At 58.7% G+C, this 21885-nt stretch overlaps 1 protein-coding gene across 4 annotated transcripts in view; it reads left to right on the forward strand.

Moving 5' to 3' along the window:
* The first annotated feature begins 1371 nt into the window (after positions 1-1371).
* PTPRU (protein tyrosine phosphatase receptor type U) overlaps positions 1372-21885 on the forward strand; it is a 56605-nt gene continuing 36091 nt past the window's right edge. For 3 of the 4 annotated variants that reach the window (XM_069035753.1, XM_069035756.1, XM_069035754.1), the window contains exons 1-2: positions 1372-1478; positions 16876-17004. In XM_069035753.1, the coding sequence (XP_068891854.1) occupies positions 1406-1478; positions 16876-17004 (202 nt within the window). In that variant the 5' untranslated portion in view covers positions 1372-1405. Of the gene's footprint in view, positions 1479-16875; positions 17005-21885 lie in introns of those variants that run through there. The other variant, XM_069035757.1, reaches the window with a different exon arrangement.

Below are 21885 nucleotides of genomic sequence, written 5' to 3' on the forward strand. Positions count from 1 at the left end.
GAGTTAGATCCTGCACCTCCGTCACCCCCTGCCCACCCCGGGGGAGGGTGGCTTTGCTGGGTGTCACCGGGCTTTCAGGTGCCGCTGCCACTCCCATACAGCCTTGTCCAGCTTCCCCTGTCACCATCCTGCGGGGCAAAGCGTCCCGTCCCTGTCCCTCAAGGACATCCAGCCTGTCGTGGGGGACCAGAGGGGTTTCAGGGTCCAAAGACACCCCGGGATGGGCAGGAGGCTCTGTCCCCAATGTCCAGCCCATGGGGTCTTGTCGCTGCCCCACACTCGGGCACAGCCCCAGGGGTGATGGGGGGCACTCGAGAGGCTGAGGGCACCCACCCCAGAGTGGGTGTCACCATCACCTCCCCCCGTCCCAGCCTCCTCCCAGCACCCGTCCTGCAGCTGGAAACCCTGCAGGATCCACTCCAGCTTGGTGGGGACCCTCCAGCTGGGACCCCCGAGGGCACCCCCTGCATTTGGGGGATCCTGGGCACCCTTCTACAGGCAGGGCCCCTCCAAGCTGGGGACTGTCCCTACATCCCTGCACACCCCGAAAACCAGGGACCCCCCGAAGCCTGGCAGCCCGCAGGGAACCCCTCTTCCCCCTGTATCTGGGTCCCCCCCTGCTGCAACAGGAGACGCCCCAGCAACGGGGACCCTCCCCGCAACCGGGGACCCCCCGGGCTTTCTCCCGCACCCTTGCGGGGTCTCCCCTGCACCACACCGCAGGCAAGAGGCGCTCCCGGGCAGCCCAGGCCCCTCTCCCGCGGTACCGGAGACCTTCCCTCCCTTAACCGTGCACCGCCCTCAGTCCCGTAACTCCCGGGACCCCATTCCCCGCCTCCGCCGGGACTTCCTCCCCCTCTTTCCCGGTACCGGATATCCCCCTCCTCGCACCCCCCAGTACCAGAGACCCCCCCCCCCCCCCCTTACCCACGGACCGCCCCTCTGCCCGCACCCGCCACTACGGGAGCAACTCCTCCCTTAACCGAGCGCCGCCCGCCGTCCCCACCTCCCGGGACTCCTCCCTTTCTCTCTTCTCCCCCGGTACCGGAGAGCCCCCCCCCCCCCCCCAAACTCCCCCAAACCCCCCCGTAACCCCCGGGACCGCCCCCCCCCCCCCGCTCCCCCCAAACTTCCCCCGCCGCACCACCGCTCGTGTCCGCCAGGGGGCGCCGCCGCCCCGCCCGCCGCTGCCGTTCCCGGTACCGGCGGCCCCCCCCCGCGCCCCCCCGCGGGCGGCGGTGACGTCACGGCGGGCGCGAGCCGCCGCCGCCGGTATTTGAGGCGCGGGCGGGCGCGGGGGCCCCGCTGCGCCCCCGCCGCGCCGGAACCGCGGGCGCGCAGCGGCGGCGGCGGCCCCGGCCCCGGCCCCGCCGCCCCCCGCCCGGTCCCCGGCACCGGCCGCACCATGCGGAGCGCCCGGGCGCTGCTGCTCGCCCTCGCCCTGCGGGTCTACGCGCTGGACACCGAGACGCCCGCCGGTAGGAACGGAGCGCGGTGTGTGCGCCGGGAGAGGGGGGGGGGGGGGTCCCGCTCGCTCGGTGCGGCTCCGGGGTTCCACCGCCCCGGGTACGCGGAGGGTCCCGCCCGTCCCGCCGCCACCTGTTCCCACCGGAGAGTCCCCGAACTGCCTCGGGACCCCCGCCCTCCGTGAAACCACCGGGACCCCGCCGCCCTCCGGGCACCGGCACGAGGGCTCCTCTCGCCCGCGCCCCCCCCCCCCCCCCCCCCGCCGCCACCGGGGGAAGTTCTCCCTGCCAGGGGTGCGGCGGCCGGGGGGTCTCGGCGGCGCCCCCCACCCCGAGGATGCTCCGCCGAGCGCAGCGGCTCCCGCTCGCTCCCGGTACCGGGGCCGCCGTCCGACTCCCCCCTGCCGCCGCACCCCGGCAGGGAAAACTTCCCCCGGAGGCGGCCGGGGGGGGCGCGGGCGAGAGGAGCCCCCAGGCCGGTGCCCGGGGGGCGGCGGGGTCCCGGTGGCTTCACTGGGGGGCCCCGAGGGGAAGCTGGGGACCCTCCGATAGAAACAGGTGGCGGCTCCGGTCGCAGCCTGCCGGCTCTCGTTGTGCCGCGGGGGTACAGGGGGAGTTGTACCGAAACACGATCGATCGATGGATTTGATTAATTTACGTATTTTTAATTTTTCTCTCCTCCCCCCCGAGCACCCCGGCGCTGAGCCCTGCGCCCCCCGGGACCCCCCGGCCAGGGGCTGGGGAAGGGCTGGTGCGGGGTGTGGGGGGACCACTCGCTCCCGATCCCTTCGGGAAGCTGGAACGGGGTTGGATGCTGCGGGGAGGGGGAATTTGGGGCTCCCGAGCTGCTACCGGGGGCTGCGAGTGCTTTTTGGGGGAAACGGAGCCACAGGGGAACGGGGAGATGGTGTCTCACTCCAAGCGGTCCCTGGTGCTGTCGCCCCCAGCTCCTGGGTGATGCTGCTCACATTAAAGTGTATTTTTGCCTAGTTCTTCAATTTTTTACCTTTAGATTCAAGCTGCTCACCTGCACACAGTCCCTATGGTGGTGCATTGATTTTGTTTTTTTGGGTAGTGGCATTTCTCCAAAGATTATAAATAGTGACACCCATCAGCAGAAAACAAGCGGCGGCTGACCCGTGCGGTGGGGGATGGATGGGGGGGATGGACAGACGGTGGGTGGGGGGATACAGAGCCGCTGAGGCTCCCTCGGCTCGTGCAGGGTGAGGGAAATGGGGAGGGAATGGGTTTGTATTTGGGGGGGCAGTGGGGGGGGGCTGCTGCTCTGAGCTCCGGGGCTGAGCAGGGGGGCGATGGGGAAACTGAGGCACGGAGCTGGTGGGGGGCTTAGTGCTCCGCTGGAGTAAAGGGCTTCTTCCCCCCCTCCCGCCCCCCCCCGGTGTCAGGGGGTTTGGGGTTTGCTGCTCCCCAGCCCTGGTGTGTGGTGCTCTGATGGATCTCAGGGCTGAGCTGCCGCAGCCCGTGAGGGGCTGGAGGGGCAGTGGCGGGGACACACCGGGGCTTGGGGGGGCTTTATGGGGAGGGTCTCCCTCCTAAGCAAACCCTTTTCCCTCGGTGGGTTCCCTTCCCGGCAGGACGGCGCTGGCGAAGGGCAGGAGCGAGCCCGCTCTGGTGTAAATCAGGAGTGTTTGCTCCGTTTCCCTGGTAGAGGCAGAGCAGGCGCAGCTCCGCAGTGGAGCCGAAGGGACTGGATCCAGCTGGAGGTGAGGGGTCTGCTCCCAGCCCCCCGCTCCACTGCAGGCTGCTTTTCACCTGGATCTGCTGTTTGCCCCTGCTGATGTGGCTTGGCCGGCTGTGGGGAGGTTGCCCGGCTCATCCCTGGGGCTGCACAGTGGGCAGGGCTGGTAAAATAGAATTTAAGCCGTTTGCACGTGCTCTGGGTCGCTGGAGAGCACCAGCTGCTTGTCTCGGTGGGCATTTTCAGAAGATTGGGGTTTTTTAGCTGTGCCTTTGGAAAGAAGGGGCGCGGTGTGGTCCCTTCTACAGGTGGGGAAACTGAGGCCCAGGGAGGAAGTGGGGTGCCCTGGTCACAGCCCCCCACGGCCTTGGGGTGCTCTTTGCTCCTTCCTGCAGCCTTCAAACTTTTTGTAGTTCGTGAAGATTCCGCAGTGACTGAGCTGCCATCGCCGGCCCGTTCTGCTTGTTGTGGCGGGGACCTGGGTGGCGTTGGGAGTCACCGAGTGACCCCGGGGGCTCGTGTGGTGCCAGCAGGTCGGGACAGAAACCTGTGCTTGGCACCAGCGGGCTTTGCCAGCCCCATCTCTCCTCCCTGGGCTCTTTGCAGCAGGACCCAGAGCCTCTCCCTGCTGGGGGACCGTGGCCACGAGCGGGCTGGCTCGCTGGGCCCCGGGCAGGAGGTTGTGCAGGCTCCGCTATTTCCCTCCGCTTTTTGCCGTCCCTGCTAGGAGAGCTGGATGTGGCACTCGGGGACGTGGTGGCCTTGGCAGTGCTGGGGGAATGGTTGGACTCGGTGATGTTTCCCAGCCCAGATGATTCCATGACACGGTGCATTTCCGCTTCTCTGTGTTGCACCCCAAAAATTCAGCAGTGAGCTGCTCTCAGGGGTCCCAGCCCGTGTCCCCCGTGCTCCCGGGCTGTTTTCCAGCCGTGGGGACACTCGGTAGGGACACAGAGCTGCGGTGCTGGTGGCACTCCTGCCGGAATTATGCGGAAGCTGTTTGCGCTCGGCTCCGACTTCGTTAGCAATTAAGCAAATAAACATTTGGGTTTGCAGCTTCCATTTGGGAGGTTGGGATTGCCAGGGAGCACCGGACTGGGGCTGGTGGCATCTCCGGTGGCACTCAGAGAGCTTTGGGGGGGCTGGGGGACGTGGCTGCTGGCTGTGGTGACCAGCTGGGGCCAGGCAGGGGGGACGGGGCCCCCCAAGCGTCCCTGTCCCCCGGGACAGCGCTGGCAGGAGGTGGCACGGGTGACCCTGACCCCGACGCGGCGGTGCTGTCTCGGTCGAGTGACTGGGAACAGCCGAGCAGACGCCGTTCCCGGGGCTGGGATTGGGGTCGGGAGCGGGGCAGACCCCGCCCGTTAACGGTCCCGGGGGCTCGGGAGGTGCTGGGGAAGGGACGAGCAGGGGATGCTCGGGGGAGGGGGAGCCAGGAGCGGGGATGTCCCCGGCTGCTGCTGGGGGACAGGGTCAGTGTTTGTGCCCTCCGGGTGCTCAGGTGCCTGATGCTGCTCTTCCAGCGCTTTTCCCGGTGTTTATTTCCCTCCGCCTGGCTCTCCATGGGCTCTCCCATGCCAAGGCATTTTTTTTTCTCCCCAACCCGCCTTCACCGAGCACATAAAATGTGCGAGAACGTTACATTTTCCTTGTCAGCTTGTTTCAGCCTTCGGTTTTTTTTTTTTTTTTTTTCCTTCCCTCTTGCCTGTTTTGCCGTGCCAGGGAAGAAGCTCTTTCTCTTGTTTGCTCCTCCGTGTGTTTTTAATGCCCTGGGAGTGCCGTGCCCTTTCCCAGAGCGCCCAGACAGTGCAAACACCCTTGAGGCTCCTGCGTCGGGATGCTCCGGAAAATCCTGTTGACGTGCCCAAGTGTGCCCAGGGCAGAGGTTTCTGGCTCCCAGGCCCTTGGCTCTCCAGTGTGTGCAGAGGGACACTGGAGCGTGGTGGATTTTCACCATCCATGAGGGAGAAGCAGAATTTCGGGAGGCTCTGAGTGACGCTGATGCTCCTGGATGGACCTGTCCCCCTGGCTCTGTATCTGCAGCTCCGCGGTGGAGCCTGGCAGTGCCTGTTTTTTTCTCCCCCATCAAGACTTGCAGTTGCATTTGTTTCATTTTTACCCTTTTCTTCTCGTTCCAAAACTCCTGTTTCATGTTTTCCCTCTGGGTGCCCGGACCTGCCCCGGCCCCGGAACAGGGATGCTGGTGAGTCACCTCCTGGCCCGCAGTGCACATTTTTCCCTTTGCTATCCAAACGAAGACAAACCAGCCCTATTCCAGCTTCCCTGGAAGCTTTCCCAGAATAAAGCCTATCGGGATCAGGGCCCTGGGGGAGGAGGGACACCCCCTGGAAGACTGAGGCAGGTGCTTGTTGGTGGTGTTAACCCCTGTCCTGGCTGTGACAACCTCCTTGTGCCTGTTGATGTTGGTTTTTCCCGTGACTGCAGCTGGAATGGAGGTTTTCCATCACTTCATCACCCTGTCCTTGCTCTGCAGAGGGACTGGGAGCTCTGAGCACCCCAAAATGCTCCCTAACAATCCTCCCCTGGCTGCAGCCCCTCTCCAGGGATTTGCTGCTTTGCTTTGGGCAGTCATGCGAGGGTTAAGCACGAGGGGCTGGAGGCAGGGGAAGGCAACTCCCGGCTGCATCCCTGGGAGCTGGGAGGCAGCACAGGCTCTGGAGAGCCTTATCGACACGGGCCTGCCATCTGCCTGCTTAAACCTCCACAAATAAGCTTTTTAATAATCTATTATTAACATGCACTATAATTGTCTTATTAGACGTGTCTGGAACCTTTAGTTACTGCGTGATTAAATGTCAGGATTCCCAAACCTCTTCTCCTCCATGGCAGCTCAGGATTTGCTTTGCAGTTTTCCTTGGATCCTGCTCTCCCATTCCAGCCTGGAGACCCCTCCTTGAAACTGAGGCTTTCTCCTCTGGACAAGAAGGATGCCCAGCAATTAATCCCTTGGAGCTCGTTGTCTCCTCGTTGGCAGCCTCCAAATAAATAAGTCCTGGAGATGGAGCTTTTCCTTTCCTCTGCAGGTGGCCTGGCAGGAGCCGCTGCTGCTTTCCCCGTGCTGGGATGGATGTGGGTGGGTGATGGGGTGGGGAGGGGGGTGCCAGCCTGGCTGGTGAGGTCCTGGGGACACGGGATCTGCTCCTCCTCACCGAGTGAAGGGCATCACTGGGGAGGGGAGGGGCTGTGGAGCTGGCAGGTGCCAGAGGGACTTTCCTGGGTGTTCCTGAGCTGTTTGCTTTCCTGGCCCTGGGAGCGGCAGGTTCTGCAGCCTCTGCCTGGGTCAAAAGCCAAAGTCCAGCTCTTCCAGCTGCTGGAAGGCAGAGCAGGAAAGCCCTTACCTGTGGAGCAGCCCTGTCCCCCTCCCTGCTGCCAGCACTGGGGGCTCACACATCAGCTGCCCTTCGGGGCTGTTATTTTATGTATTTTTATTAAATCAGGGGTGTTCTGCTGGCTGGCTGTTGGCTGCAGCACATTCCCAGCTGCTCCTGTGCTGCTCCAGGTCCTGCCTGGCTGTCACAGCTCAGGTCTGCAGCTCCTGCCTGGGCACTGCTGGGAGGTTTGCTGCACGTTTAAAGGGCCCAGGCTTTGCACCCCAATTTCTCCCACATGGAGAGCAAATCCAAGCATGGATTGTGGCGAGCCAGGCTGGGGCTGTTCCTGTTTCTGTCCCTGGGTGCCTCTGCCAGACCCCAAATCTGGGTGCTGGTGCTCTGCTCGCTGCAGGAGCAGGGCAGCAGAACTGCCCCTGTGCCGTGGGGTACAGAGGGGTGCGGGGGCTGTTCCTGTGGGTGCCTGGCCACTGGGATGCTGCTTGCTCCGGAGAGGAGGCTGGGCTGCACGGGGAATGCCGGGAATGCGATGCTGCTGCAGTTTGGGGCTCAGTGGGGTCTTGGTGTGTGACCCCCACTGTGCCTGACAGGTTCACAGCTGGAAGGAGCCTCCTGACTGGCTTTGGCCATAAATTTATTTCCTGACCTTCCTACCTCCCAAAGTGCTCCAGATGTTGAGGAACAGGAGCTGGGTACAGGAGGGTGCTTGGCACCCCTTTGGAACCCGGCTCACCCCAGTGTCCTGCAGCGGGGATGGTGGCCCCAGCTGGGGGGTGGGGGGCTCTGGGCAGCCCCGTTGCTGAAAGGGGGGCAGGGACGTGCGTGCCATGCCCCCGTTGCCTGGGGACCCTGCTGCCCACCCGGGGTGGGCCCTGACTGGAAGCTGGGGAAGCCCCATCCCCGACAGGGATGGTGGGAGCAGAGCGTTGCACTGCAGCTGGGGGTGGGATGCAGCTGGAGCAACTTCCTGAGTATTTTTGTCATACACAATTTTTTGATGCCTTTCTTTTAATTGGGCTTGAAAAATACTGACAAATCACACGTGACAGGGTGCCTGTGCTGGCACAGACCCCCAGATCCCTGCAGCCTTCCCGGGCTGCCAGAGGGTCCATCCTTCCCCATTCCCTGGGTGTGCTGGTGCTGGGGAGCCCTAAATTAACCAACAACTGCTTTGGCTGCCTGGACCCCCCATGCGGCTCCAACCTTTCCTGACATCGTTAAGTTAATCAGGATCGTGGCTGGGATGGGGAGATGCTCTGTGGATGAGGGACGAGGACATCGGTGACCTGATGAGTCTTAACGAGGCCACTGTCCCCACGGCCCTGCTCAGGAGACAAGCCCTGGTGACCCCTGGGTGTTTGAGCTGCTTTGTGCTGGAGGCCTTCAGCCTCATTAGTCCAGTTGGCTGAGCCGAGGAGCGCGTGTGGCTCTGGTCCAGCAGCCGGACCCTCAGCTGCTGGACACACCGGCTGGGGCAGGGTGTCCCCCAGAGCAGGATGTCACCAGAGGCAAGTGGTGGCCAGTCTGGAAGAGGAGATCAATCACTTGTTGTGGCCCAGCTGCTCCCCAGAGCCGGGGGCTTGGCTTTGGGGCGCTGCCCGAGGGGTCTTCCTGCTGCCTGCTGATGAGAGGTGTGGGAATGGCTTTTCTGCGGAGGGGATGGAGCACTGCGGCCACTCGCTTATGGAGGCGAGAGCAGGGGGAGGGATGGACTACAGCAAACTGCATTTCCTCGCTTGGATGGACTGGGAGGCGTCCATGGAGCTGCAGTGTTTTTGGGGGTGCTCTGTAGGGCTCCTCGGGGTGCAGCCCCCTCTCTGTCTGTGCTGTGTGACCCTGAGCCCTGGGTTCCTCCAAAAGCTGGGATGGAGGAGGGTTCAGCAGCAGCTGTTCTCAGGGCTGGTCAGGAAGTCCAGGCTGATCCACCCAAGGATGGAGTCTCCTCCAAAGGCCTTCTGTGCTGCTGGCAGCCCACCCGTGGGGACGAGGACCTGTCACAGCCCCCACACCCTTGAGGGCCAGCTCCTCATCCCCTGCCAGCACATCCTGCCTGTCAGCAGAGACACACTGACACCCTGGGTAATTAGCTGCATAAATGCTCTTTCCTTAATTACCAGGTGTTTCAACGTGGTTAATTGAATTAACACAGGTGGGTGATCCTGGTCACTCCCCGGCACCTCAGAGTCCTCACTGGGTCATCAGTTCTGTGGCTTTGGTGGCAATGGGACACCCCCCCTGCACCCTATGGAGGTGGGTGCTGGAGCTTTCCAGTGTGTTTTTGGGGAAGGAACAGCTTGGGAGTGACTTTGGAAGCCCCCCAATGCCATGGCGGGCTCTGACGTCTCCCCGTGGTGCAGGTTCAGTCACTGCCCTTCTGGGGCTCTTCCCAAGGACTCTCCTATTTCTGTTATTATTTCTACTTATTTTTACTGTATTTTCATCTGTCTGCTGAGTGATAATATCCCATTGATTTTCAGCAGCCAGCCTGCTTTCCTTGGATTATAACAATATTAAACTAAAGCAGCGCATCTCCGCGTTGGGCTATTTCTCTTTATATCAGCTGAACTTTTTATTTAGTCTCTCACCCAGGCTCCTGTCTGGGGAGCTGCTGGCTCTGAATAACATCTCTCTGTGCAAGGGGCTCTCTCCTGCTTTTCTTCCCGTGGAATGGTGGCTGCAGCTGCCAGGGGTGGGAGCTGGGATCTGTCTGGGGTGGGATGTGTGCAGGGAGGAGGTGGAATGCGCTGGACATTGGGGTTTCAAGGTTCTCCCACGGGGTTGCAGGGTGTTGTGTGCACTTCTGGCACTGCAGAGACTCCTCAGTTTTTCCTGCATAATTAGTGTAATCCCAGAGTTTTTGCTGGAATGGGTTGAGGATGCTGCAGGTCGGGATGGGTGGATGGATGCCCAGGCCAGTGCTGACTGGGGTGGCTGAGCCAAATTAATGGACTGGTAAAAACAAACCTGGGGCTTGATTTTTGGGGCCTGACTTGCCCTTTCCCTACCTTCGCCTGGCTGAAGGGTGTCTGGCATGGCCCAGGGTGTTCCCCAGAGCTGTGACAGACCCACTGGGCACAGGGCTCCTTTCTGCCCTCCCCTGAGGCCTCCTGCCTTCAACCTCCCCGCGGATCCGGTCCCCCCATCCCACAGCAGAGGTTTGGCCGAGCCTGGTGATGGATGTGCCCACGTCACACGTTGTCACCTTCCAGCCCGCGTCAGTCAGCCCACGCTGCTGCTCCTGGCTCTTCTGGTGGCATGGAAGGAGGAGGAGGACGGCGACCTGGATTTTGCATGGCACTGAGCCTTACTCCTTCCCACCTTCATCCTGCCCGGGGCTCGCTGGGATGCTGGGCATGGTGGAGATGCTGTGGCCCCGTTGCTGGATGGTGGCCGAGGGCTCTTTGGCTCCATTCTCTGCCCTGAAGGGCCATAAGTGACCCTCAGAGCTGCCCCCCGAGGCCCTCCCAGCGCTGGCACATGCTCCATCCCAGGAGGATGAGCCTCCCGGCACTCCTGCATCCATCACTGTGGAGATGTGGGACCTGCTGTGGGGGGGGAGACTGAGGGTTCCCCCCTTTTATCCCCTGCAGAAAGGGGGTGGTTTGGAAAACTTGGTCTTTCCCATGACTTCTGCAGCTGGTGTTGGTGTCCCCCAGGGCTTTGGTGGTGCTGCTGTGTCCTGGGGCAGCTGCTTTTCCTGCTGGAATTCGTGCCAAGGGAGCATCTCCGTGTCCTCAGGCATTCCCTGAAAGCATATCCTCCAGGACCTCCTGGTCCTGGTCTCTCAGTGTCCCTGGGCATGTGGGATGGATGGTCCTCAGCAGGGACCTAGGGGACCTGATGGTAGTAAAGGAGCCAGGGGCAGGAATGAGCTTTCCTTCCCCCTGCCTTTTCCAGTTTATTTTAATTTGCTCCCATTTTTTTCCCCCAAGGTGTCGCACAGCTCCGCAGCCCGTGAGCTGTAATTGCACAGGGAGCGATCGATAGCGGCAGGACAGAGGTTTCCAAAGGTTTCCTGCCTTGTTTTTCTTCCCATGGAGTCCAAGAGGCAGCACTGACGATGTTAATTAAGTGATGGTTCATTATTAAAGCACTTGTGCTGCAGGTTAGTGGCCTCCTGGCTGTGCAGCTCGAGGTGTTTTTGTGCTGCAGGACCTCTCCTGAGCGGGGTTTGAGTAACGGAGGGATGCTGGTCCTTCCCTGGGAGCAGCATGGGCTGGATCCGGGTGCTGGGCATGAGCAACCCTTGGATGGGATGTTAAATCCCTGCATCCCCTCTGGGCAGGGAGCTAAAACCTCTGATCCCCCTGGAGCTGCTTTGGGGTGCGAGAGAAGAGCATGTGGAGCTGCAATTGGCAGCTGGACTTGCCCCAAGGAAGGATTCTGGCAAGATTTATTATTCCCTTTTGCTTTTAAATGCATTTTCCCCACACAGTGATGTATGGCACACTTGGTCCTTGCCCAAGCCTTCCCTGTGGCACTGCAAACTCTTCGGAGTTGTGTTTTCCCACTTGTGTTTGCTTCAAAATGCCTGTAATGAATCCAGATTTCCCAATTCTCCCCCATCCCTGGGGTTCCTCGGAGGGTTCTGGGTTTGGTACCTGCTGCAGGAGGTTTGACAACTCCATGGGGACCTGCAGGTAAAAGCCATTAAGTCTTTACCAGTCAAAAAAAAAGAAAAAAAGAGGAAAAAAGGAGATTTATGTCTTCTGTAGTTGCTGGCAGATGGATATTGTTCTCTAGTCCTGCGTGTTCCAAACACTGAGGTTATCAGGCATAAGTGACTTATTATGCAAATCCTCCGTCTTAATATCTGGCTGCTCTCTCCCTGGAATTGCATTGGCCAAACCCCACGCGTTCCTGGAGCTGCTAATGTTTACACATTAGCTTCTCTGGCTAATATACAAGCCTTCAAGTTGCAAATTGATGTTTCTTACAGCTGAGCAAATTATTTTTCTATTAAATACAATATTTAAAATGATTTGGAGAACCAAAACAAACTACTGGTGAGAATTCTAATGGTGCTGCTTTCCTTATTCTTCCAATCAGCTCTTATCGGGGCTGAGACATCAGTGATATTTCTCTTAAACGTTTCTCCTTGGCAGAAGTGGGGAGCAGAGGAGCAGGGAGGGTTTGTCATCGCCAGGGTGTGATGCACAGAAACACTTTCTGTGCTGTGCCTGTACCCCAGGCCCTTGGAGTGTGCCAAGATTCAGCTCCCCTTTGCCTGGGCTGGAAGAGGTTTGTCCAGTGAAATCCTGGGGTATTTGGGCTTGGCTGGGCGTGGCCATGGAGCCGTTGGGGTACCCGGCGTGGTGGGGTCCCTTTCGGTGTGAGATGTTGGGGTGCTGGCACACAGGACCCTCTCCCTGTCTGGATTTTCTCTCTGAGCTGGATTGCTTGGTGCCAAACAGCCCCAGCCCCTGGAACATCCCACCCTGGGAGTCTGAGCCCCCCGCAGATGGAAATGACCCCGATCCCTTGACCTCGCCCGGAGCCTGCGGGGTGCCGCGTACAGGATCTCACTGGCTGAGAAGTGCATCTAATTTTAGAAGAGTTGCAGAATGTGCTCCCTGTCCCCGGTGTCTGCCGGCACCCGGAGGGAAGCAGCTCCCAGCGCTTCCTTCCCGGGGCACGTTCCCGTGGGAGTGTGCCAAGGAAAGCACCTTTAAATAGCAGCTGGGATCCGGGAGGTGAAGGCTGGCTCTGCTCCGGGGGCGCTGGGGAAGGGATGGCACCTTGCCGGGACCTGCTGGAGCTGCGGTTCCGGATCCCGGCAAACCCAGCTCCCTGGGCTTGCTGCCATCCCTGGGGTGATCCCGGGCTGCCAGTGCTCTAGGGCTGCACCACATCCCCTCTGTGCCTCGGTTTCCCCATCTGCAGCAGCTCATTGACCATTTAGCCTGCGTAAAGAGCTTCCTCCTTTGGTGCAGACACAGAGATCTTCCTCACGTGAGTTTAGAGGAGAGGCCTTGGGTGTGGTAGTTTGGGGCTGCGCAACTGCAAAGCCTCCGGCTCCATCCCTTCTCCTGGGAGGCAGTGAAAACTCTGGATTTGATGGCAGAAGAGCTCTGTTCACCCCCTGCCACATCTCGGTGTGGTCGGATGCTGGTTTCACTCCGCAGAGTGTTTGCACTTGGCCACCAGGGCAGCGTGTGGTGTGTCCTGTGGCTACCTGAATCCTCCCCATTTCCTGCTGAGAATTACTTGGGATGGAGGGCAGGGACTGCTGGAAAAGGCCAGGGATAAAAATTTGTCGTGACTCTGAAAGATAACCAGCGTTATCTTCACTGGCTGGTGCCTGTGCCATGGGCTGCTGTGGCTTGTGCCCCCAAGGTGCTGCACCCCAAGGATGACCATGGGGCCGATCCAGTCCTGGCTAAGCCAAGATAGGAGCAAAATGGGCTTTCCCCCATCAAGACTGGGAGTCCTGGATGGCTGCACCATATTCTGTAGCTCTGGGGGAGCAGCATGTGCTAAAGTTTTGCTATGAGCCCATTTCTCATAAAGCCTGTCCCCACTTTGGGACGTTATTGGTGTGATGTCCCCATCAGATGATGCCCCAGAGCGTCTGGGTGGTGTCATTGCCCCCTTTGGGTGGGGGAGAGCACGATCCCATCCCGGGTGGTGCCGGGCTGTGATCCCATCCGGGTGGTGCTGGGCTGCCCTTTGGCGCAGGAGCCGTCTCAAGGCTGCTCGATGAAAGGCAAGAGGAGCCATGGATCATGTCCCATGGTGCAGGAGGTTAAACAGGAAAGGTTTAAGTGTGTAATTAACTTTGAAGCGAGAGCAGTGCAGACTCTGCGGATGAAAGAGCGCGGGGTGGGCTGTGGGCAGGCGGCCACGTTCCTTGGTGGCCACGGAGAATTAATTAGATGCTGTCCTTTGTACTTGGCTGTTTGGTCTTTCTTTTCCTCCCTCTTCTTTGTGAATCCCTCGTCCCTCCCCTCCGCAGATTTCCTCCCCTCCATCCCTGTGGAGGGGGATGCTGGGTGGCAGCAGTTCCCAAGGGATGCTGAGTGCCAGTGGTGCCCTTCTCCCCAGTGAATCCATTAAGCCACCTCCTTTTCTTTCTTTTTAAGAGAATTCAGTCCGTCTGGTGCCCATGCCCTGCTCCCTCTGCGTGCCCTGGTGCTGCAGTGGTACCCAGGGGGGGATGCTGAGCCTGCTACCAGGCTCCCTGACAAACTCCTCAAGTCACCTTTTTTTGCTTTCTTTTAAACAATTTTGCTTCATCTGGTGTTTAACCTCTACGTTGGTGCTTGTCCCTCTGCTCCCCCCTGCCTGGGCACACGGTGGATCCATGGAGGTGGCAGAGGCGCCTGGAGGAGGCTGAGCAGCACTGGTACCCATCTCCCTGGCAAATCTCTCAAACCACCTCTTTGTTCTTTCTTTTTTTAAAAATCCTGGGCCATCTGGTGTTAAGCCCCCGTGTTGGTGCTCATCCCTCTCTCCCCTCTGCCCAGGAACACTGTGCTGCTATGGGGGTTTTGTGTGGGGTGTTTAACGGGGCACTCTCATCCTTGGCACGGGCTGCCTCTGGTGTATGTGGCAGGCTGTGTGTTGGGGTGATTTAGGCAGCTTTGGGGTGTCCAGGCTGTGTCTCGGGCGCATCCCACCCCCGGGGGCAGACCTCCAGCTCCCTGCAGTATTTTTAGCCACTCTCGCATTGGGATCGCACCTCCCGCGCTCGCTGCCTTCACCTCCGCGCCCGGAGCTGCTGTCACCACCCTGGCCTGGAGCCAGCACAGGGAGCCAGGGGCTCCTCGGTTCATTTTGAGGGTGTATCCATACCCGGAGCAGTCTCACCCAGCTCCCACAGTCCCTGTCCCGCTGCCCTTGGGATGGAATAACCCTCCCACTGCTGCAGGCAGGTATTTTGGGTTGCAGCTTCCCTGCCCTCCTTGCCAACCTTGTGATGAAACATTAATTTTTTGCAGGTTGCTCTGGGTTTCCCCTCTCTGACTTTCCACAGTTGCTGGAGCACCTCCAGGCACCCCCTCTGGTGTTGGCCTGTTGGCATTTAATTGCTCAGGTGTTACTTTTTATGCCCTTGGTGCTGTGATGGGGAGGGAGAATCTGCTGGAGGTCGAGCTTCTCCCAGCCCTGTCCTTGGCTGGGGAGAGACGGTGCCAGCAGCATCCCATAACTCATGGAGACCAGGGCTCTGCGAAACCCTCTGGACTTTTTCCCTGTGTGTACAAATCACGGACAAATTAGTCAGGGAAATGGAGTGGCCAGTCGAGCTGCCTTCGTTCTGTGCCGGGGCTGGGAGGGAAGGCTCGTGCCGGGAGAAGCCACGGCAATAAACCTGTCCGAGGGGGAGATGGATCGGCTCGGCCAGCTGTGCCTCTGCCAGCACAATATCTGCTCTGTAATTGCATTTTAAACTTCTGGGGCCTGGGCACCGTCTCGTGGGTGGCCGAGGATGGAGCCGTGGGGCGATGGGGCCGTGGGGGAACTGAGGCACGGGGTTGGTTGGTGGCAGTGGCTGCGCTGGGGGTGGCAGCGGGGTTTGGGTGGGGGGCTGCAGTCCAAGAGGAGGAGGGGACAGCTCTCCTGATGTTTTCAGCGTCTGGGAATAGTTTATTGGGGGTGAAGGAATCACTTTTCCTTGGGAAATGGGGCTCTGCCAGCCTGAATCGTTGTTTGTCTCTGCTCTGGTTTCTCAGGCCAAAAAAAAAATACCCCAAGAACAAATTTCTGCCTCCCAGAATATCCCACTCAGCAGATCTTGGAAAGAAACACTTGGGCTTTTTTTCTTTTAAATCACTTGGCACTTAGTCTCTGACACTGTTTTATTTTGAAATTTATTTTATTTTCCTTCCTTCCTGGAAAATTTTGACAGATTTGTGCTTTTCCTCCTGTTAGAAAGTGCAGCCAAGTTCCAGACTCTAAAATCCGACACGTCTCGTGGTGAGAGCTGAGGACCAGGGGCTGCGGTGCGGGGGCACATCCGCACGTGGGCTGGGCAGACGCTCCATTTCGGGAAGGGCTTTAAGAAAGCTGTGATGTCTCAGTGCCTCCAGACATATGAATAGGAGAGAATTTGCTTTCAGTTTTTAAAAAAGAAGTTTCTTACGGCTCCGAGAGGAAAAAACAGTTGGTGACGGAGCTGGAATGTGCCCTCGTGCTTTAAAAAATGAGTGCAAAGGGGCAAAAAAGCCACAAATGTCTTCTTATATATGAAAGAGTTGGGAATTGAAATTTCCTGGGCATCTTATGGGCTTTTTTCCCAGTGTTTGGACTCGTGTTTGACTAAGTGTTGCATCCAAGCATCCCTGAGCACAGGGAAGCACAACCCGTGCCGGCAGCGAGGCCATTAACTGCCAAATCCCCGGGTGGTGGGGGGAGTTACTGATGTAATTTGGGATAAAATAGGAAGAAAACATCAGAAATAATCCCTTGGCCCAGCTCTGTTTTCCTGCCGGCCCATTAGGGGATATTTGCCTTTGTTAATTCCGCTTGCTCAGGGCTTCCCGGGGCCCCTCGTCAGCCCGGGCCCGTTAATTAGCGCTGTGCCCTGGTCCCTGTAATCGTGGGTTTAATGGGACAATGGGGCAGTGTGAACCAACCGGCCCCGGTGGCCCCACGGGCAAAGCCGGCCCCGAGCTCCAGGGTTGGATGGATGTGGGATGATGGGGGAGCTGGAAGATGGGGGTGACTGGAATGTGGGATGGAGGCTGGATGTGGGATGATGGGAGGGGGCTGGATGCCGCATGGGGGCTCTCTCTGTGACCCCTCCCATGGGAACAAGGGGCCTTCTGGCATTTGCTCCACTCCTCCATGCTCAGCCGAGCGCGCTGTGCACCAGGGAGGAGCTGTGTAAACACCCTCGGACCCCCAGGAGATAAATCTGTAATAAAACAGAACTGGTGAAGGGACTCTGCAGTGCTGGGGGGGCTCGGGGGTGCGTTCAGGGGGGTTGGAGGTCCCGGCTCAGAACTGCCACGCTCCCATCAGGCCATGGACAGATCCCAGGAGCCCAACCCCAGGCAAAGGGTTGGGGTCAAAGCAGGAATTTTGTGTGGCCACCACAGCCTGGTGCTGTTCGTTGGGGGAACCCCTCGGGTTACCCTGGGGAGCAAAGCTGGGAACTGCACCCTGCTCCTGTGTCTGAGGCCTCTCCAGGAGCTGAGACCGGCCAGCTCGTGTCACTGGTGGGGCTGGACAGGAGCCATGGGGCCCTGGCAGCACCCAGGACCAGACCCCTGCTCACGGTGCCCTTGGGGAGTGTCTGGAGTCCCCCAGCGCTCCAGGGGCATCATCCCAGTGGGGCACTCCAGGAGCATCACGCCGTCCTGGTGGGGCTTTTGGGGAGGGGGAAGCTGCTCAGGGGCTGACAGGTCTGTCCCCACAGCTGGCTGCACCTTCGAGGAGGACAGTGACCCGAACCAGTGTGAGTACAGCCAGGGCGAGGACGATGACTTCGACTGGGAGCTCATCCGCAGTTACCTGATGCCTCACCTGACGCCTGACCTGCCCCACGGTGAGTCCCGGGGTCCCCTCGTGTCCCTGGGGATCTCTGTCCCCACCCCCCCCGTGTCCTGTACCCCAGGGCTGGACCGTGTGGCTCCTCCTGGTTTTGTTCCTGCAGTGCTTTAGGCTTGGCTTCTGCCTGGTTGTGTGGGAAATGGGGAAAACCCCCATGTTTCTGGCTTTTTCAAATGTGGGGAAGGGCTTGTGAGCTGGAGGCATCTCTACAGTCTTGGGAACTGTAAGGAAGAAAATGAAAATGGACTTTTTAAAGTATCTCATTGGTTTTAAACCGGTTTTTGTTATTTTCTGGGTCCATCTCCTCTCTGGCTGGCTGGGGGAGCAGAGCCAGCCAGTCAGCCATGGGGAGCTCTTCTCTCCATGAAGATGGTGTGGGCACCATGCCTGGGTGGCGTTTGGGGGCTTTGCTCGCTCCCTGCTCCAAACTCTGCCCCGCTGTGACCCCCTGGAGCTGTCCCTGAGCCCACGTGCTCAGTGAGATTCACTGGACTTGGGGTGCTCCTTGTTTCTGGGACTGCTGGCTCCTGCCTGATCCTGGAGGCCAAGTCCTGTACAGGAGAGCTGGTTTAGAGCTCAGCAGGAAAAATAACCTTTTTTATTTATTAAAGTATTACCTGCATTGTAGGGAGCTCTTCACTGCTCCACCAGCCTGCCTCCAGCCATTTACCTTGTGCCTTCTTCATGCTTAATTTGGCTTTTCCCCTCCACTAACTCCCCTCTGCCTTTACCTTTTCCCATCACCTTTTCCTTCCATCCTGTCCCTGCTGGCACATCCTGGGTGCTGGGCGAGGGAAAACGACCCTCAGGGATCTGCTGGCAGATCCCTGCTCCTCCCTTGATGATTTTTCCAAGTAATTGCTTTAAACGGAGCTGTCCTAATTGGTGTGTGTCCGGGGGGGTTTCCTGGGGAAAGCAGAGCTGGGGGTTGAGGTGGCTCATGATGGAGAGTCTGAAACCTGTAATTAGTTGAGTTTTCTGCTTAATATTCAGCTGTAATTTAAAATCCACAGTGAACTGCCTGCGTCTAAAGCCTGGTGGCTCGCAGAGGGCTGGAGGGTGGGGTGGAATGGGGCTTCTCTCCCTGCTTGTGGGTCAGCAGGAGATGGGGCCTTAAAGGAACACAAAGTTCAAGGAATGAACTCCAGGACCGAAGGGGATGTGGGTGTGACATCCCAGGCTGGATGGGGTGAGCCTGAGCATCACAGTGTCACCCTGGGAAGAGAATGCTCAACCCTGTAGCTCCCCTGGGACCAGGGAGATGCTGTTTGCTCATGGCCTTGGGCACCAGGGGGCTGCAGGGATCCTGTTTTTGGGTGGTTTTACCCCGTTTTGGGTGGGGAGCTGCGCAGGAGGCTCCTGCAGGCCCATCACCCCCTTGATCCCTGCAGCAGCTCAGGGGATCAAAGAGATTTCACAGCACCAGGGCCTCTCCAGGGAGCACTTTGCAAAGGAGTCTTGTGGTCTCAGATTAAAATGAGTTTTTATTGGAGATCAGCCAATTTCAAGGAGTGTAGGATTTATTGGAGCGGGTGCTGGCTGCTGGCCACCTGCTGCTACCTTTCCATCCTACTCTCCTCTTGCTTTCTTGTTTGGTTTGGGGTTTTTCCCCCCTTCTCTTGACTTGTTTCTCTTTCACCTAAAGATGATGGATGGGTCTCTCCCACATTGCAATCGTGATTTTTTTTTTTTCCATCTCTTTATTGTTCTTTTTTTAAAGGAGCAGTTGCAGGGAGCTGGGTAAGGCAGGAGTGAAGCTGCAATCCCAGACTGGCTTGGGTTGGAAGGGACCTCAAAGCCCACCCAGTGCCACCCCTGCCCTGGCAGGGACACCTCCCACTGTCCCAGGATGCTCCCAGCCCCAGTGTCCAGCCTGGCTTTGGACACTGCCAGGGATCCAGGGGCAGCCCCAGCTGCTCTGGGCACCCTGTGCCAGGGCTTCCCCACCCTTCCAGGGAGCAATTCCTTCCCAAGATCCCATCCAGTCCTGCCCTCTGGCAGTGGGAAGCCATTCCCTGTGTCCTGTCACCCCAGGGCCTTGTCCCAGGTCCCTCTCCAGCTCTCCTGGAGCCTCTTTTGGCACTGAAAGGGGCTCTAAGGTCCCTCACTCCAAATACTAAACCAGCATATTTGTGGGTGAGTTTTTTCCTCAAACATGCTTTTTCCTAGATTTTCCTTCCACATTCACTGACATTGTTTCCCTGTGCATCAAAGCTGCTGCTGTGTCCCTGCACAGCCCTGTCCCCTGAACTGTTATCCCCACCCTGAAGAGCTCTGATGTCTCTCCATCCCATCCAAGGAATTGCTCCTTCAGCTCTCAGCTCCAGCACCGCTTTCCAACCAGCTCCTGCTGCACATCCATAAAACCCTTGAGCAATGATTGTGTGCTCCCGTGGGAATTGCTGCAGTGTGTCCAAGGACCCTGTGGTGGTGGGAGATCAGCCCTCGGTGCTGGGGCTCCTTTGGAGAAGCTCAGCACAGAAGTGGGGAGGGTTCCCTGATTCCCGTGCCGGCTCTGACATGGAGAAGGATTTGGCGCACGACAGCTCAGTCTTCCAGCGGGATTTCCTGGAGACAGATGCTGCAGTGCTCAGACCTGGTCCCTTGGCACCTCTTGTCTGGCAGTGCCGCCCTCTCGCTGTCATCCTGCCTGCCTTCCCTGCCTTCTAATAGCTCCTGGAAGGTTTTTTTTTATTTATTTTTATCTCTCGGTGATTTTGTAGGAGGAAAAACTCATCGAGACAGGGAAGTGGGGGGGAGTGGGTTCTTCCCTCCTCCTCTTGCAGGGCTGTTTGGGTTTTCCCTGGAGGGATGCAGGGATGGGAAGCGTGATGGGAAGAGCTGCCCCTTCCCTATGGGCCAGGAGGGCTTCCACTGGCCTTGGGCACTGCCAGGGATGGGGCAGCCACAGCTTCTCTGGGAACCTGTGCCAGGCCCTCCCCACCTCACAGGGAACAACCCCTTCCCAGTGTCCCATCCAGCCCGGCCCTCTGGCAGTTTGAAGTGCCTCTACTTCTCTTGTATTTATAAAAGAAACCCAACCCACACCCTGGGCTTCAGGCTAATGCCAGATATTTACAGCAGAGGAGGATAAAATTAGCACAAAAGCGAGTGGTTGGAACCTGCTTTTTCCAATGTTGCAACACCAGGAAGAAAATTAAGAGGGGAAAGCAGAGTGTGTGGGAAGCCCTGCCCAATGAGGGATGCTCAGGTGCATCCCTGCTCCCAGGTGACCTGATGGGCATTCTCTGTCTTTTAAAATAACTCATCAGGGGTTTAATTTTAGTCTTGGCCTCTTTATTTCGGTCCTGTGGCTTTTTGTTTGCAAAGGGAGGGCAGAGGAAGGGCCCGCGTTTGTTAACAAGAGCCCGTTTGTTAATGAGGTGGCTTTTGGGAGATGTCCCCTGGCGTGGGGTGGGTCAATGGTCCCTCTCCACTCTGCTGTCGCCTGGACCAAATGGGGCTGATCTCGTTAGAGCAGAAGTAATTTTGCTGGGGGAAATGAGAGGAGAAAAAAAGAGAAGCATGGACACAGTGCCTTCCCCTCGATGGGTGCAACGAGCTGTGCTGGACTCCGAGGAAATAAATTGTTATCGTTTTATTTCACCCTGAGTAGCCACCCCGAGGGGCTGGCAGGGCCAGGCGGCCACGTGGGTCAGCGGCGTGGTGAAAATTCCCCTTGTAGGGATTTCTTTCCCTTGCCCCAGCTCCCGTCCCTGAAGGACGCACCGGGAGATGCGTGTGGTACTGGCACCGTGTCATCCCAGCTGGCACTGTGACTCCCTGGGGGTTTTGGGGTCCCCCAAATGCTGGGGCAGTGGATGGGTGCCCCCTGTGATCCCAAATGGCGGAGGGGGATGGATGGGTGCCCCCTGCAATTCCCCTTCACTGTCATTAGGCTTTTCTTGGAGCTGCTCAGTGGGAGTCGATGGGAGGAAAGTGCCTGAGTTTAGAATTAATAGCAAAGCACTGAGTGTCAGGAAAACAATGGTAGGCTTGAATAAACGGCCCAGGTTCGTTACTTACAGCTTCTGCTGGTATTAAAATGGAGATTAATAATCCCCTTGCCTTTGGTGAGGGGGAGGATTTGGTGGGGCAGCTTCCCAGCCCTCCTGTATCCCAGCCCCCCTGTATCCCAGCCCCATGGCTGTGATGGACGGCTCTGGGAACTGCCACCGAGGGCTGGGACTCCTGAACCCCCTCCTGCCTCCAGCGTGCCTGGGTTGGAGTGTGCAGGACAGGGAACGATGTTGCCTTTGGGATCCCCTTTGGGGTTGCCATCCTGCCTGCTCTATAAATACGGCTTCGAGGCCGTGCTGGGGCTCCTGGTTTGGCTGCTGGTGATGTTGGGTGGTGGGAGGTGGGATCCCAGCGCTGCTGATGGTGGGACAGGTCTGGGAATGACATTGCAGGCATTCCTGAGAGCTGGGATGCTGCTTCTGCTGCTCGTTGAGCCAACGAGCTTTTCCCCCTGCTGAGCACAGTTTAAACGTGGTGACAACTGCGTGGTAAATGATACGAGGAGCTGGAATGGAATTAAACAGCTGGGACCTGGCTGGGAGGGGGATGGATGCAGCCAAAGCTGTGAGAGTTAAAGGAGGGTGGCATTGGAGCCTTTCCTGACCCCGGTGCCCTGGGGAGGCAGCAGCTCTGATCCTCCCCTCCTCACCCAGCAGCCAGGTCCCACCGCAGTGTCCTGCTGCTGCCCAAAAGGCGTTTGCCCTGACCCATCCCAGGTCCCTCCTGTCCTGCACATCCTCACGGGCAGTCATGGACCAGTGCCCTGGGGCACATGAGCGTCTTTGCCGTCCCACATCCTCCACCTTCTCTGTCCCTGCTGGCAAAGCTCAGGAGAGGTGGAACAGGGGGATTGGAA

This window comes from Aphelocoma coerulescens, chromosome 23 (assembly GCF_041296385.1).
Source record: "Aphelocoma coerulescens isolate FSJ_1873_10779 chromosome 23, UR_Acoe_1.0, whole genome shotgun sequence".
Lineage (NCBI taxonomy): Eukaryota > Metazoa > Chordata > Aves > Passeriformes > Corvidae > Aphelocoma > Aphelocoma coerulescens.